General features: G+C 43.1%; 1 protein-coding gene across 5 annotated transcripts in view; it reads right to left on the bottom strand.

Annotated features, from left to right (window-relative positions):
- Positions 1–15600, bottom strand: part of LOC118517674 — a 99483-nt gene that overhangs the window by 9947 nt on the left and 73936 nt on the right. For all 5 annotated transcript variants that reach the window (XM_036064068.1, XM_036064069.1, XM_036064067.1 and 2 more), the window contains exon 7: positions 1021–1198. In XM_036064068.1, coding sequence (XP_035919961.1) covers positions 1021–1198 — 178 coding nt within the window. The remainder of the gene's footprint in view (positions 1–1020; positions 1199–15600) is intronic.

The raw sequence follows: 15600 nt of genomic DNA, 5'->3' as shown, positions 1-15600 counted from the left end.
CTACGGTTGGCCATTTTTTTATCCTGCCAGATTCGAACTGTTTTCAAGTGGCGCACAATCATCGTTCCCGATAGTCGACAGATAATATAGTACGCATAAAGCAAAAATAAATGGTTCTCCGTTTGTGGCCGGGGTTGCGGGCCAGCGGCTGACAGCAACAGATGGACCGATTGTCCATTTGAATGGAATCTGGTTGATTAACCGTGACCGTGATGGATGATGGATAAGAGCAGCCAGTTTTGATGCTGCCGCACTTTACGACGATCCTGGTTGGTTGATTAGAAGAAAACTAATTTTCCTCACGCAATCATTGCGATGCGAAGCAATAAAGCAAGATCGAATAAGCGTAAAATTTTGAAGATTTATAGTTCCATTACCGATTGGATTGGATTATTCAGCTGTACGCATCGTGTTGAGATAAATAAAATAGATTTCTCCATTTGCAGAACAAAGTTTGTAAAAGTCGTTTTGAGCCGGGCGCTTTAATCGACGCTCAATGATATCTCATTTGCGTAAGTGTCGGAGCTCATTGTACTTTGATGACGGAGGCATTGGTAATTTTGTCGAATTTACTGGCATTGCCTCTGTATCGTTATTTGGTGTTTGGCTCACGTGAACATTCCTCAGATGAGTACTCATAATTGACCCATTAAATGAGGGGAAACCAGAAGAAGCGTCAGCCAACCAGCCAGCTGGTAAGCAAGCAAGCAAGCAACACAGACAGACAGACAGACAGTCAGGGCCAAGTACTGCTACTGTTGTACACGTTCTCTCTCTCTCTCTCTCTCTCTCTCTCTCTCTCTCTCTCTATCTTTGTTCGTGCTTGTTTACAGGTGCTTGCAATAGCGAGCACTGAAGCAGCTGAAAACCATAAATGAACCATTTCGCGGCAGCACGAGTTGTGGCCACCGAAATCTGATCCACTGATCGTAAACAATCGACGTGACTTCTGGTCGGTGAATGGTGTTGCCAAGGAGCGAATTGCCAGGCCGGTGGGATGATGCAGATGATGACGCTTACCTGATACCGCCCCGCGTTGTATCGTGATTGAGAATGTTTTCGTTGTGTATCCAGTAAACGACTGACCGTAACATCGAGATGTGTCGGATTTTGCACATCAGCTTTATCGTCGAGCCAACCTCGTAGTACTTATCGTACAGTGGAGCACCTTCCTCGTCCACGATGGAGACTTCGGGTGCTGCGGGTTAAGGAAGGCGCGGCAAGCAGCGGTGTCCGATATCCATGGCCAGTCAAACCAAGGTAAGAAGATAAGAAAAGAGAGAGAAAGAGAAGGAGAAAGAGAGAAAAAAAAGTTATAAATATATGGTCCTTCCGTTGTTTCTTGGGTGGAATATATTCGCTTGGGATTCGTACGGTACGACTCGCTTGAGATTTGTGCGTGCTTAGGTAATGGCGAAATTGCACCTTCGTTCAGATGTCGGAGACTAGAAGGGTAGAGCTTCCGTTTCGGTCTCGGTCCAGGAACCATTGCTCCTTGGTTCCGCCACCGTTTGTGTGCCGAACACCGTTTGTGTGCCGTGGATACCTCAGTGAAAGCTTAAGGTAAAATCGACATGGAAATGGCACAATAAACAGTTTACAATCCCTACAGGCCTTGCGCTTACCGTCTGAAACTCTAGGTGTGTATAAAACCCATACAAAGCAAAGCAAAAAAAAAAACGTATGTACCTGGTACTGTTTACTGTCACTCGGCTAGTGAACTAGTTAGCTCTTCATATTTCTTACCACGGGGCTGTGGCGTTATGAAAGTTTTTGTGTTGTCATGCTATACTTTTGTACAAAAGTTTGCTTTAGTATCCCGTAATAAATAATGCTGCCATCCAGGTTCTTCTTTTTCTTTGACCTATTAAAAGCTCGAGCCTGGTCTTAGCCTGGTCATTTCTGGTTTTCGAGCCTGGTTTTGATTCACACGAGCTGGATGGATGGTGTACCTCCTGACAGATGGGATTCGTTATCGGACTCATCGTGTGGTCGCCTGGATAACACTGATATTGTCAAGGCCTTTATTGTTTTCGTTAATAAAGCGTTTTGGTATACCATTTGGTAGCTCAAATGGTTCGAAAGTTATTAAAAAAGGTAATACAAAGAGCACGGAATTCAAGAAACTTTTGGAGTTCCCCAAGCAAATGATCTTCGTCCAATTTATGTATATCTTATGTATTAAAGACATGAAACAGTGTTTGAAGTTTTGTAAGATCAACTGACAACAGTGTCAGATTGCAGACCGTTCCAAAAGGTGCAGAGGCCGAAGGTCTAGTGTTGGGAACCTGCGTCAAGCTCTCGAAAATCTCGATCTCAAACGACAAGAAGGAGAAGGAAAGGAGAGGACAAAGGAGTCATTCCCGGTTGTCTCAAATGAACACCATACCCATGTGGCACTCACTGCTACCGAACCCACTCGGGATAAGGTGCGCTTAAACAGTGGGAGAAGGAAATGTCTCTCACCAAAAAAGCATATAAGTTTCATGGAACGCATATGTCGCATTTAAGAATAGTTTCAAGATATACGGCCTGGCCGTGATTACGACATAAAAAAAAAACAAAACAAAACAAAAGTTCATCCTTTTGTCAAATGATACTGTCATACCAGCTGCGTTCCTGATAAATCTCGATCTGTATGCTCTAGATCAGGGATCAATAAAGTTATATCGGAAAAGACCATTAAGTAAAGAAAATTCTGAAACTTCGGACAAGATTACCAATGCCGATGAGTGAGTTTGCTTTATCGCTGTAAAAGTTGTTGCATTAAATTCACAAATTTCCATATGATTCTTGGCTTTTGTTGGCTTTTGTCCATGATCCATGCTTACAGTAGGAGAGTATCATACAATACCTTTATAAATAGAGTATTGACGGTCTTTTGTCTGGGTAACTAGGAGCGAGTTTATGAAGTCCACAGGTACTAAAGGCAGAAGTACCCAGGGTGTGAAGTAACATTCACATAGCATAAAAAAGAATGCGAGTAACTTGCAAAAGTTAAGACTCAAAATTAGAATTATTGAAATTTAAAATGAAATTATGTGTGCTTTGAAATAATTAAAAAGGGATTGGCAATAATTAGGTATCACAAGTTTCAGATACGTGCGCTTGAAAGTGAACAGTTGACAGTGACCGTTGTACACACAGCCTGGGAAGTCACATCAAGATTCAAACATGGATGCTTGTACGTGACCAATTTCAGATACATTAGGCACCACAGCTTCTTAAAGTAGATTCCTTAAGCCACCCTTTGGTATTATTAAATGAGACCAAAGAATGAATGAGAATGAGAATCATTTTCCTTTGCAGGAAACATGTTGGTCATCTCAGAGTTCTGAATCTGTGGCCTTTTCACGGTGCTCGTCGATGTCACCATATACTCGATGAGTTTTACTTTTCGAGCTCATATCATACGAAGTGCAAAAATATCGTAAAGATGATTCCGCCCTACTTCAACATGTACTTGTTGCCACTTGTTGTACGAGCGAAACTCAAAATAATACGCTGCGTGTTCGATGGAGACGCCTGGTTGTTTGTTCATTCTTAACACGTGCAGCGGCAAGCATATTTCCTGTCAATTATTTTGCACGAAACAAAGACGTGATTAGGCAATTCACTCGCATATGTGAAAGCGGGAAATCTATTAAAAATGTACGATTATCTACCAGGTGTCGGCGCAGTTTCGAGTTGGCCTGATTCGACCAGGACTTCAATACCTTGACCTTGACTGCGCTAAACATGATTATAATAACTTTAGTTAGAATATTGAGCTTTTACGAATTTAGTTCTTAGACTCCGATTTTATAATAATATTTTATTATTTTTAAATTAAAATAGTTTTGTTCTGCTAAAAGCAAAACACAATCATCGAAAACAGCAGGTTAGTGGTAACATGAATTGACCTAGGTACCACGTGAAAGAGCGCGTCTAGGAGTTTTATGATGCAATGTTGTTAAGTATTTAATAACACCTTCAAAATGGAAGCAGTCTGAAAGAAAAGGGCGTTAATTGGTTTCAGGATGTAAGCCTGCCAGGTGTAATTGTTGTTCAAGCATAGCATAATAATGCCAGGTAAGATCGGACCGGCTGGTTCGCCCTGCAGTAGGCTACGGGAGCATAATGAAGTATAAGCCCGTACACCGTATGTGCGTAAAATGTTGGCGCAATGAGGTGGTGCAAACTAACAAAGAACTGTGCTCCTAACTTTGTGCACGCTTGAGGGCGTGGAGGGGTACAAATGCACTTAGAACGGAAGCAAGAAGTTTCCCCTGCGCACGGGGGCATATGTGTGTGTTATCGAGTGCCGTTAATGTTGGTAGCAGTGCCATCCGATTGACAAACCGTGGCCGTTGCGAAGCCACACGGAAGTTCGTGCACCGCGGGGGATTAGTATGTAAATTTATGCACTTCACACAATGGAACGGCTCCGAAGGCTGGGTGCCTTCTTCGAGAGGACAACAGGCGAACTTGAGCGACCGAGCACCAAGAAAACCTGCTTAGATGGCTGGTTATTTATGGATGGCACACGAGAAGAAATAAACCGAACGAAGGGGTAGAAAATTTAACAGCCCTCGTTCCTGTGTGTGTGTGTCTTTGTGTGGCAAACTTGTAGAAGTGCTGATGATGATGAGCGAATAAAAATGAGCTCATAATAGAAAGTTTTATAACCATGATTGAGCGTGAAAGAAATTTGTTGGATAACGCGCCATCTCTCGTTCATCATCGTCACGTTTACGATCAGCGACATGGTGTGATTACAATTATGTTTTCTCTACCAATTCCACCACTGAATACGGAAGTGTTGTGGTAATGTGTGTGTGTGTGTGTGTGTGTGTGTGTGTGTGTGTGTGTGTGTGTGTGTGTGTGTGTGTGTGTGTGTAAATTTTGTTTAAAGGATTAAAGCTCACTATTCCAATTATCCAAGTGCAGCGTTGTTTGTTTGATACATTGGTGGAGAATTTCCTAAAACTACGAAGTAGTTTAGTGCTACAGGATATGTTGCATGAATTATTCTATAATCAAAGGTCAATAATTATTATCTGCAATAGTTAAAAAGGCTAGAAAGTTCTACAGCCCACATAATGGCATTCAGAATTTATTTATAACTTATAGCCTGGGAAGTTGGGCTTAACTGTGAACACAGAAAACAGTTTTGCTCCAGGCCATATGAAACGATCTCCTATTCATTATGCAATGTATAGAATCATATGTGCTCTGGCGGTTCATCGGAAAAGGAGAATAATGGACTTACGAACTTAGAAAACCAAACAAGTGATTTAAAATGGCTTAGGTGTTGAGACAGGAAACGAAGTCTATCTGCGATTGTCTTTGCAGTACGCCAATTCGCAGCATTTTTGTCGAGAGAAGTTTGAGCAGGGCAGTCGGTTGTGTTGCATTTAACATAAAAACCGAAGCATTTTTCCAATTCCCGCTATCGTTAAATCGTTGCTACTCTTTATGCACCTTATCGAAAAAGTGAAACTTTAAAGGTTTTATGTTCCTTGTTTGAAGATCTTCCAGAATATCTCTCGTTTGGACCGCGTGTCCCTTTATTCATCGCATGAGTTCAATTGCTTTCGAATTTTAACTATTTATAAAATATATATAGGGCGCCAGCGTCGCCGGTCTTCACACGGCAGGACTGGAGTTCATATCCCTTCCAGACCGCCTCACTCCCGTGCGCAGGGCTGACTACTTTGCTACGGGTAAAACTAAGTCACAGAAAGCCAGAAATGGCAGGCCGGGACCTTTGAAGGTTGTGGCGCCAAGGTAGAAAGAGAAAATATACTTTTAAAAAACCTTAAATTTGTGTTTTAAGTGCAATTGAGTGAAAGCATATATATTCCCTCAGCTTCTTTGTTGGCGGTTCACACAGTGAAAGTCTTGATGGTGCTGAACAAGCTGCCCTGCTGGTTTCCCTGGAGCAGGGCAGTCCTAATAAAACTTGTTTCCCATATTTGATCATGAACAATTTGGTGTTAAGGACACGCCTAGCACGACACGATCTTACTTAAGTGTAACTTTACATGGCTCGATACATGTGGGACTCTGACACTCGGAGGTTCTTATAATCAATCGCTTCCAAAGTGTCCTTGAAGCCCTGGTTCCCTGAAGGACTCAGGAGATTGTGTGTACATTCGAATCATGTCTAGGGTTACTTACTTACTTAATTATCAGGCGATACAACCGCTTTGCGGTCTTGGCCTACTGCAACAATACCGCTCACGGTTTAGTGCCGTCGTCTGCCATTCCGTTATCCCGGCCGTTCTGGCGGACGCATCAACGACACACCTCCATCCATGTCTAGGGTTAGGTATTGGCTATTGCGTTGGGCGCAGAACTCTATCGTATTTGGGTCGACTCCAAAGTATGTGGCTGCGACCTCAGATTCCAAGATATAGACAATCCTCTATGGTCTTATGTGGATTACGAGGCTGCATGACTGAATGAAAGTTGCCAAACATTTCGATACGGGACTTGCTGAGAGACGCAGGTGGGGCCTACCTGAGAGCTTTGTTTTTATGCACGCTTTTTAGCGCCTCGCTTTTTTTTTATTCATAAAGAACGGCCTGGCCGTTTTGCTTTAATGGATAAACAAATGAAAGTATGCATGAGTCCGGCACAGGGGAAGTTGTCCCGATTGAAGCTCATGACAGACAAGCCATGTAGGACATGACATGACAGACAAGCGAGTAGGAAACCACGGAAGAACGTAGAACTCTTAAGATCTAGCGCAACCGTATATGATTGATATGGAAAACGGATAATACTCTCGCTACGATCTGGACCTCATATGACACATATGGATTAGGGAATCCCCTCACGATACAGACTCTCACTAGGAACAGGACTTTGTCTTTGACTGACGGAACAACTTTTCACACTCGTAGTACCCGTAGGTGCCCTTTCACGGTTTCGAGGAAAAATTTTCTCCTAAACTGTTAAACTGTCCTCCTAAACGAGGGGAAATGTAAGGTGAACTGTATGTGAATAAGTCTTGGGCAATACGGCCGTAACCTAGGTTAGATATGTCTGGCTGTAAGAACGACCAACGACAGTAGCGTTTTTTGATGAACAGATACTCTCGTATGACAAGTTATGATTGCTCAACACTGAATGTAACAAGAGTACCAAAAAAACTTATCATAATAGTCTATCACACTCATCTCAGGCATTAAGCTTCCCCCAAACCCTTTTCATCGACCGCTATCGACACGCACTTGAATGACACTTGTAATATTCTTTCGATTTTTTCTCGATCTCGATCTCGATTTTTTCGATCTCCTCCTGAAACGCGTTACAATGAGGCTATAATTAATGGCATGAAACAATTTGCTGTGAGCAGATAGGCTAAAGTTTCATCACATGATTAATGAGGTGAGCTGGTAGATGAGGATGACTGTACGCTCGAATCCGCCGTTTGTCGGGTGCTTTATCCAAACGAAACGATGTGGGCACGCATAGTAGCGAGTAGGAAAGAGCGTGGTATGGGGCGTGTTCCGCAAGCTCGGTCTCGGTTCGATCAACGCTGCGCGAGCGGTAATTATTAATATGATCAATGAATGAAAGTTTCCGCCTTGTAATAGTGTATCCAGCCCATTTGCAACTCACGCCCCAATCAACTTTATCGACCGATACCGATCATCTTACGTAAACAAATGGCATTAGTGGCTCCACGTTGATGCCCACTAGACGGAGGGATGGCGCGAAGCGGACTCATGTTTGCCGTTGCCATAATTACGTGACTTTAGTGAAATAATATTTGCGCCTTATATTAAGCGATTAAAGGCGCCTACATTCTCGTGATGTGCTTTGTAGAAACTGTTACCGACAAGGTGCAAACCCTTAAATAAGGTAGTAGCGTATGATGCATTTTGGCAGTGACGAATCCTCGGCAAACCACGGAAGTAAAGTAAAGTTAGAAACGCTCGTGTAAGGTAGAATGAATAACGAGGCATCAAACCGTTCCAGCTCACCGACGGAAGGTTCCGCAACAGTATTCCAGGAGGAAAATAAATGGTTTGCAATAAATTTGATTTAGCAAGTGTACAAGCATTCCACAAATCAAGTTTGGCTAGCGGGCGACCCGATCCGAAGATACTACCGGATCGATGCCGTATCGGGTTACGTGTGTAGTGTGTGTAGGTTTATGTTTTGTTTGTTTATCGTAGTGCAAGATGGCCTGGAGCAATGGTCGCCGTAAGATGCAACGGCAGGCATGGTCTACAGATAAACTCTCGTCCGATCGGAACAAATATCTTTAAGCGGGCCTGCGAATCAAGCGGGCAAGTGCGACAGCGGAGTGAATCGAAGTTACTTTGGGTTGATTTGTTGTTTTACTGGTTGTTTCCATACACTTCTTCTGGTTGCCTTTCGGTTTTATGTACCATTTTCTGGGTCGTTAGTTGACTGCAAAATGGCAGCTGATAGCTTCCTTCCGGTAGTGGTTGTTGTTTTTTGTCTTGCCTTTTCTTTACCGATGTGCGACCATTTCGACAAGACAAAAGAGCCTCGATGGGGTCGGACGGTCGGTCGGTCGGTTGGTCGTTCGTTCGTTCACCACCGCTTAAGCAAAACCTTGAAACTAAGGCGTTGACGGTCTCCAGACGCCAGCAACTAGGACAATCAATGGATGAAAGCAGCTTAGGAAGGCTGCTTGGCCATTACTAGGGTAGGTATCCATCTGGTGGCAGAAATAGTTTGCCACACTTTCATCATTTCCCGGCTTCATCGTCTTGGCCAGTGTGCGGCCGAAGGCGAACGAGCCGGGCCAAGAGTTTTCTGAAGGGTTTAGATGAGATTTAAAAGTTAAGAAGATGGAGCGATGGCCCTTTCGGGACGGCCACACCACGAGACCAGACTTTTACGAGCAGCGAATGAGTGCCCGGAAGCGACGGACAGTTTTCTCGAGTGTTGAAGCAAACACGCATGGGGCGCGGTGATATATAAGCGGCAAGATTTGCGAGGTTTACAAAAGGCAGGAAGAAAGTGTTTATATGCGCCGTAGCGCCGGTAGGGTCAATCGTGATCATGTTGATCCCCGGCTAGGGATGTGTTTTTCTTGTTATGCGTTGAAATATTACATGTGTAGAGTGGTGTTGGGCAATCGTATGCGAAAACAAGGCTTCGGCAAGAAATGGTCGGACAAAATTGAATGAAGCGTAACGGTGGGTGACGATATTTTATACGCAAGCAGGAGTGGTTCAATGGGACTCAGGGATCAGGGTAATGGTACGTTTTTTCTTTCTAGGGGGCATTTTACAGGAGGCAGCATAAAAGAATTACGTTGGCCTGATGAAATAATCTTCGTGATTACAAAAGGCTTACATATTTCATAGCGGACGGTAAGCTGAAGCGGACAGCTGGGTAGCGGTAAAACAAGTTTTGTCAGTAAGCAGATTTACTTTATCAACGTATTCCATTTGCCGGTGTTGAAAAGTGTGTGCAAACAGCTCAGGAGCATAAATTTGAGTGTTTTCAGGAAAAAATTATAACCAACTAAGGAAAATTGGTTATAAATTCAGTGTAAAAATTCAGTGATTTAAAATATTTTAAATCGTTCTTTAAGCTTATTATGCTTGAGGAGGGACTTCTTGGGATAAGGCGGTCCCATCAAACCCCATTCGTAATGTTCCCCGGTGGTGCGCACTGACCTTCCAACTACGTAGTATCATTAAGTCTAGTAAGTCAATGGATGGCCTGGTTTTGCCAAGAGGAAGGAAGATGGTAGGACTTCCGATTTCAACACGTCCAAAGACGTATTCACCGGTAACGTCACATGTGGTCGAGCATTGTCATGCAGTGTAATGATTTTGTCGTGTCTAGCGGCGTATGGGGGTTGATTTTCTTTTGAAATTCAGGTCGAGAAATGCACCAATCAATTGGGGCGGCCCGGTAGTAGATGAGACAGCGGCGCCGGTCTACACACGGCAGGACCGGGGTTCAAATAACATCTAGGCCGTTCCCTGATAGTGAACGTCCCAGAATCATTAGGCCAAGAAAAAAGAAGAATGCATTTATTGTCGTCGGTAGACCAACTATGTTATCGTTTCGTTTGGTAGTAGCAACTCATAATACACTACTCCCAGCTGATTCTACCAAATGTGCCACATGATCTGCAGACTATGAATAATCGGTTTGGCTATCGAAGATGAGGCATCACCGGGATAGCAACGTGCTTTACATCGCCAGTAACAATTCGATGTCTCTTGGCTTCAATTCATACGTCAACCGAATTCACGTGCTCGAGGAACATTTTCATTATTTCAACACGATGAAAAATAGTGGAATTTAGTTTCTCAAGGTATCTTTAATCAGGTTTAACTTAACCAGGTTTAATTTAAACTTTAATGGCTTCCTTATTTGTTCATTTTGGACATATTGAAATTATGAAGCAGAACCAGGTTCTAAAAAACGCTTAAAAAAGGAATTCTTGTTCTTCTTCTACTCGGTTTTGGCCTGCCATTCGCTGGCTTCCTGTGACTTGATTTTACTCCTAGCTAAGGATAGTCAGTCTGGATGGGATGTGATCCCCGGTCTGGCAGTGTGAAGATCTGCGCCGCTGTCGTTAATTTCTCGACACATACGTAGAATTGGACTGTGGGCGTCAAAGGTAGTCAAAGGTTGGCTCGTTGATTGCCAGCATTGCTTGAGGGTGAAGTGACCTGTCTGTTTATGGCCGTGAGTAACGCTAGCTAGTCGATGTTATCGTTGAGGAGTCCTTGTGCTTGCTCTAGACGCTCATCAAGAAGGAGCAGCCTAAGCAACGGAATCTAGTCCTATATTCCAGGCGATGATCCTGGAACGGAGAACAAAACGCGAGATCCTGCGTTGTATGGATTCCAACCGCGCTTAAGCTCGAGAAGCAGCAGGCAACCGCATTATGTTTGTGTACTCCATCAACGATCGAAGAAGGGAGCAGTACAGTGTTTTTATAGACACCAGGTCACGAATCTCACGTATTATATTTACGATCCATACCACATGTTGTCTACATCCTGACATGATATGATCAAACTGTGCATCGAAAGAGAGCCTAGAGTCATGAAGAACGCCCAGATCCTTACCACGCTATGTGCTGCCCATTTAAATCTAAATGTAATAGCTATGCATTTGTCGATGCAATCATTTAAAGCATTGCACCTGCGCCTTCAGTGAAACTCTTTAAGTGGCGTGTGTTGACTCGACAATGGTCCGTGGGCTTGCAAATTTCATGATTTTTTCTTATCGCTATAGAGAAGGGAATTATCATGTGGTAGCACTATAGACAGATCATTTCTATGATATATAGCAAAAAAAAGTCAATGACCGGAGAATACTGCATCGAGGAGCGACGGACGATGCAAACATTGATCATGACAGATCCGCACAGAACGGGATAGACCAATCAATGGATCAATGGACGATGGACAACCTTTCGTTCAAAATGCTACCAACGATTACCAAATACATTCTACTCATCGCAGTAGGTCAGCAAACCGTGGACAACAGGAAGTTAAGTTGTACTGATCGGAGTAGGTCAGTAAGCTGTTGCAAAAATCCGCTGACGATGGTTAACCGGCCGAAACACAGTCGTTGTGAACCGTTTGATTGAAACATCGAGGCTTCACCGTTACCGAAGTGCTGACCACGCAGTATACCAACACCACGACGCGGTAATGAGCAACACCACGACGGATCGACGAGGAAGGAGAAACGGGGAAGGGAATGTAATGTAATTAAATGTAGGTTATGTGATAAGCTTAAAAGGTCAATTTTGGGACAATAAAGCATCTTTTGTCTGTTAAACTTCAAAGAGAGTTGTCGTTTTTCTATAGTCGGTAAGAATTCTGGCGTTATAACCTTTCATAGGAACTAATCCAGCACACCAGTCCTGAAAGTCCAAGCCTGTAGTGTTTGGCGAGCAATGAACTGTGGGGCACATTGTCATATGCCGAATTGAAATTTGTGTACATTGAAACCAGCGTCAGCAAGAAAGCCTTCCAGGAGGTGGGAAAAGTTCCAGTACGCAACGATGCCTCAAAAAGCTTCGATTGTAGAGGAGCTATCGACGTGGCGCATCGCTTAAGAACCGTTGGAGTGAATACCATAAGAGATCCACAGAGAAGGAAGTCTTCAAGTGATCGATGGTTTGGAAGGCGGAATCATTAATAGAATCGTCATAGCTTTCATTTTAAGTCAAATTAAAACAATACTAACACTATGTGCCATCACTAATTAATAAAAGGTGGCATATAGAATATTTTATTTGATTACTGAAGGACTTTTCGAGGAAATCGTCCAATGTATATCTAGTGCAGAGCTCTGGGAAGGTATTGTACTACTAAATTGCTGTTATTGAATATTTAAAAAATACAATAAAATAAAAAAATTGTTCATCAATTCAAAAGTAAAGCAAATTGGAAAGTGAGAAAATTAAAACATACCATCACAAAATAATCATGAATTTATTGTTTTTTCCCGAATCAAATCCTATCAAAACCCATAAAACTCGCAGAACTTTCAATGTTTAAATGCAATAAAATGATCCTCTATGAGTGATGGAGAAAATTGAAGAAGCAGTAAGAAAACCAAAAAAAAAACACATCATAGATTAGAAATAAGCTGTAGATGGGCGACGGAATCACCCACAAAATGCAATTGTGACCGTGACGGTTTGAAAATGCGGCGCTTTTTTGTTGCCTAATGTTCCATCACGGCTGGAAAGCGATGGGCGGTCGTAAAAATTTGAGAGGGCTATAAAAATCGATTGCATCCATAAAAGCATATTTTATGGGTTTTTCTAGAGTAGTGATGTTTTTGTCATGTCTGTTTTTTTTTTTTTAAATTGATTTTGCCAGAAACGGAAGGAACAAATAAATACATTGTGAGAGAAAATGTCCCCTGCTTATTGTGTGTATACCTTAAGCCTATGTATAACCATTTAGGGCATAGGTGTTGGTAATAAATGAAGTTAACAAGAGATTTGACTGATTCGCGTTATGGCGTCACTTGTAAGAAAAATTTATGCCGGAGCAATTCATCACTGAACTGTTGTTGCACTTAGCCAATTTTGAATTCCTCAATAATTTGCTAATGCGTCTTCGGTACCTTGCATGCATTAGAAACCACAAATCAAGACAACCCTCGGTGCTGGAATATCACATAGCGCAACGTTTCCTTTTGAAATGTATGCTTCCTTCCTTTTTTTGTTTTGAGAATGTTTACTTTTTTCATATTTAATGCGATGCTTCCGTAGATGCTAATGAAGTTGAACAGGGCGGGAATGTACTTTAAATTTATTACCAGTTTCAGAGACAGCTTAAAAGCTTTTCCAATCCGTTCGCTCGTCTCTGTGTTGCTCCGGAATGTACCAAGAGAAAAAAAAACCCGAGACGGAAATAAATGAAGAACACATTATGAGAGCATCTGCTCGGGAAACGGAATAGTGAATTTTTGGCATAAATAAGTGTTCCCCTGACCGAACGCGCACGCCGCCCGGCCTGGCTCGTTGCGACGGCTGAAACGGTCCTTTTTGCAATGGCATTACCGGTACGGCAAATTGCAATTCTAACAAGTGAGTTGTAGCAAATTATTATAATTTATAACTGGCCACGATCAAAAAGTTTCCAGTGCTCGGGCGAAGATGACTTTTTTCGTTTTTGGGCTGTGCCCTATTCCCCAAATGCATGATTTAGCGAAAATGTGTGGATCCGGCTGAAGCGAACCGGATTCGCCAATGTTAGTATAAATTATAGAAATTTCCACGTATTTGAAGAAGTAGAACACTAAGTCAAAGGATCTCTAAATCAAGCAAACTTAAAGCGAGCTGAATGAATCATGCGGTGGTCAGTCAGGAAGCAACTGTCCGCCCAAAGGGAGCACAAGTTTTCCAGTGACTAAAAATAATTATTGTGTAAGTCCGTTTCGGTGAGGACCATTGTCCGAAATAGCCTTGACGGCTTTCCGCTCGTTGTTAGAGTCGGTTCGGGACGACCACTGTGAAGAACCGGGCAATAGGCTATACACTGATACCGTTATCATTCTAGGTGTCACCATTCGTCACCTGGCGCGAATGTAAGGAGCGCAGGGATCGTTTACCAACGCCGTCTCGCAGCCGGCACATTCCTGGTTTTTTGCGGCCCCGGACCAGATGGACCGTAGTGGTCGACCGGCGAACCGACCGCGTTTCGAAGTTATCTTAATTTGCCTCATTAAGGACCAAAAACGAACCCGAACCTGTGGTAATGGCCGTGAATCATTCCCCGGGTGACAGTTGTGCAGGTTAAAGGAGTTTCACGTTCTGCGGTTTTTCTTCTTCACTTTTGTTGTTTTTGTTCGGAAGTTGTTGAACGTAAATCATCACCTTTGAATTGTCTTAAGGGTGGGTACGGCCACGGTTCCTGTGTTGAGGCGGAGGTTTTTGTTTGATAAGGGCAGTAGTGTGTACAAATCAGCGCGCTGTCATTGTGAAGTACATTCCGGCGCCAGTGATTTCGAGAAAATAGCTTGCGATAACGGTTTGCAAGTGACACCGGAACGCTCTCTATCTCTGCCAACCGTGTTGGTGGTGGTTTTAGTTCTGAATTTTCTTCTACCTGTTGTCGGAAATGAACACTGTTTAGCGGATAGGGCGACTGACTGCTCATACAGCGAGGCAGCGCGAAGCGAAAAACAACACGGCCGTCATGCAGAGAAATATTCCAAAGCGGCACAGCTCCATGCTACAAAGGGCTGCCGGCTGCGGTTCAAACACAAAGGGTTGTAAACCCCTTCAAGAAGGAAAAGCATCGGGAGCGTTTTGGGGAAGGCAGAATAGCATTTGCTGTGGATAGCGGACAGATAATGAAGACTGAAGTTTGTGGAATTAATTACTTCAGATTCGGTGTGGAAGATAATTTTCAATTAAATGCCACAGTGGTAAATTGGAGTTACGCTTTTTACTGGAAATAAACATGTCACGTCACGTGGATCTACCACCACCACGTCACGTGGTGGTCGTTGTTTAGACGAAAGCACTGATGTTAGACATCTAAACTGAGGGTAACATCTTTGTGATACCATAAACACCACCAAACAGGGGGAGGGCACCTTGAAGAAGGTGCTAAATCAAACGAACAAACTGTATACATAGTTAACGGCGCAAAGTTGTTAAATATTTAGGCAATGCTTTCAAATAGTATCATTGATGACAGATGTTTTGGTGCGCTCCACTGGCAACGTGCATTTGTTGCTGGAACACGGTGAAACAAGTGTGTATTGTCGTCGAGAGGAGCTAATGTTATTTTGCTGTATCAAATTATCTTAAAGGCTGGTGACCACTCTGTGTCACACGCCCCAAACTTAACGTATCCAATTTCGCCAAGATACCACACGGCACGGTTTTTCGGCTTCGGTCCGAGATGTGTGCCGGATTTCGATGTCCTTGTGAAGGTTGAGTGCGTCACAAATTGAATCGAACTGTACGCCAGACTGCCTACGACTCAATTTTGGTTTGCCGGCATGGGAGAGTAGTCGGAAAAAGCTGTAATTGATATTACCGATATCCATTATTTTCTCTCTGAACTTTCTAGGCTGTAGTGTCACATTACAGGCGGAAGTGCTGTCGGATATGGATATATT

This window comes from Anopheles stephensi, chromosome 2 (assembly GCF_013141755.1).
Source record: "Anopheles stephensi strain Indian chromosome 2, UCI_ANSTEP_V1.0, whole genome shotgun sequence".
Lineage (NCBI taxonomy): Eukaryota > Metazoa > Arthropoda > Insecta > Diptera > Culicidae > Anopheles > Anopheles stephensi.
Note: the sequence above shows the minus strand (reverse complement) of the source record. Positions and strands in the feature narration are given on the sequence as shown.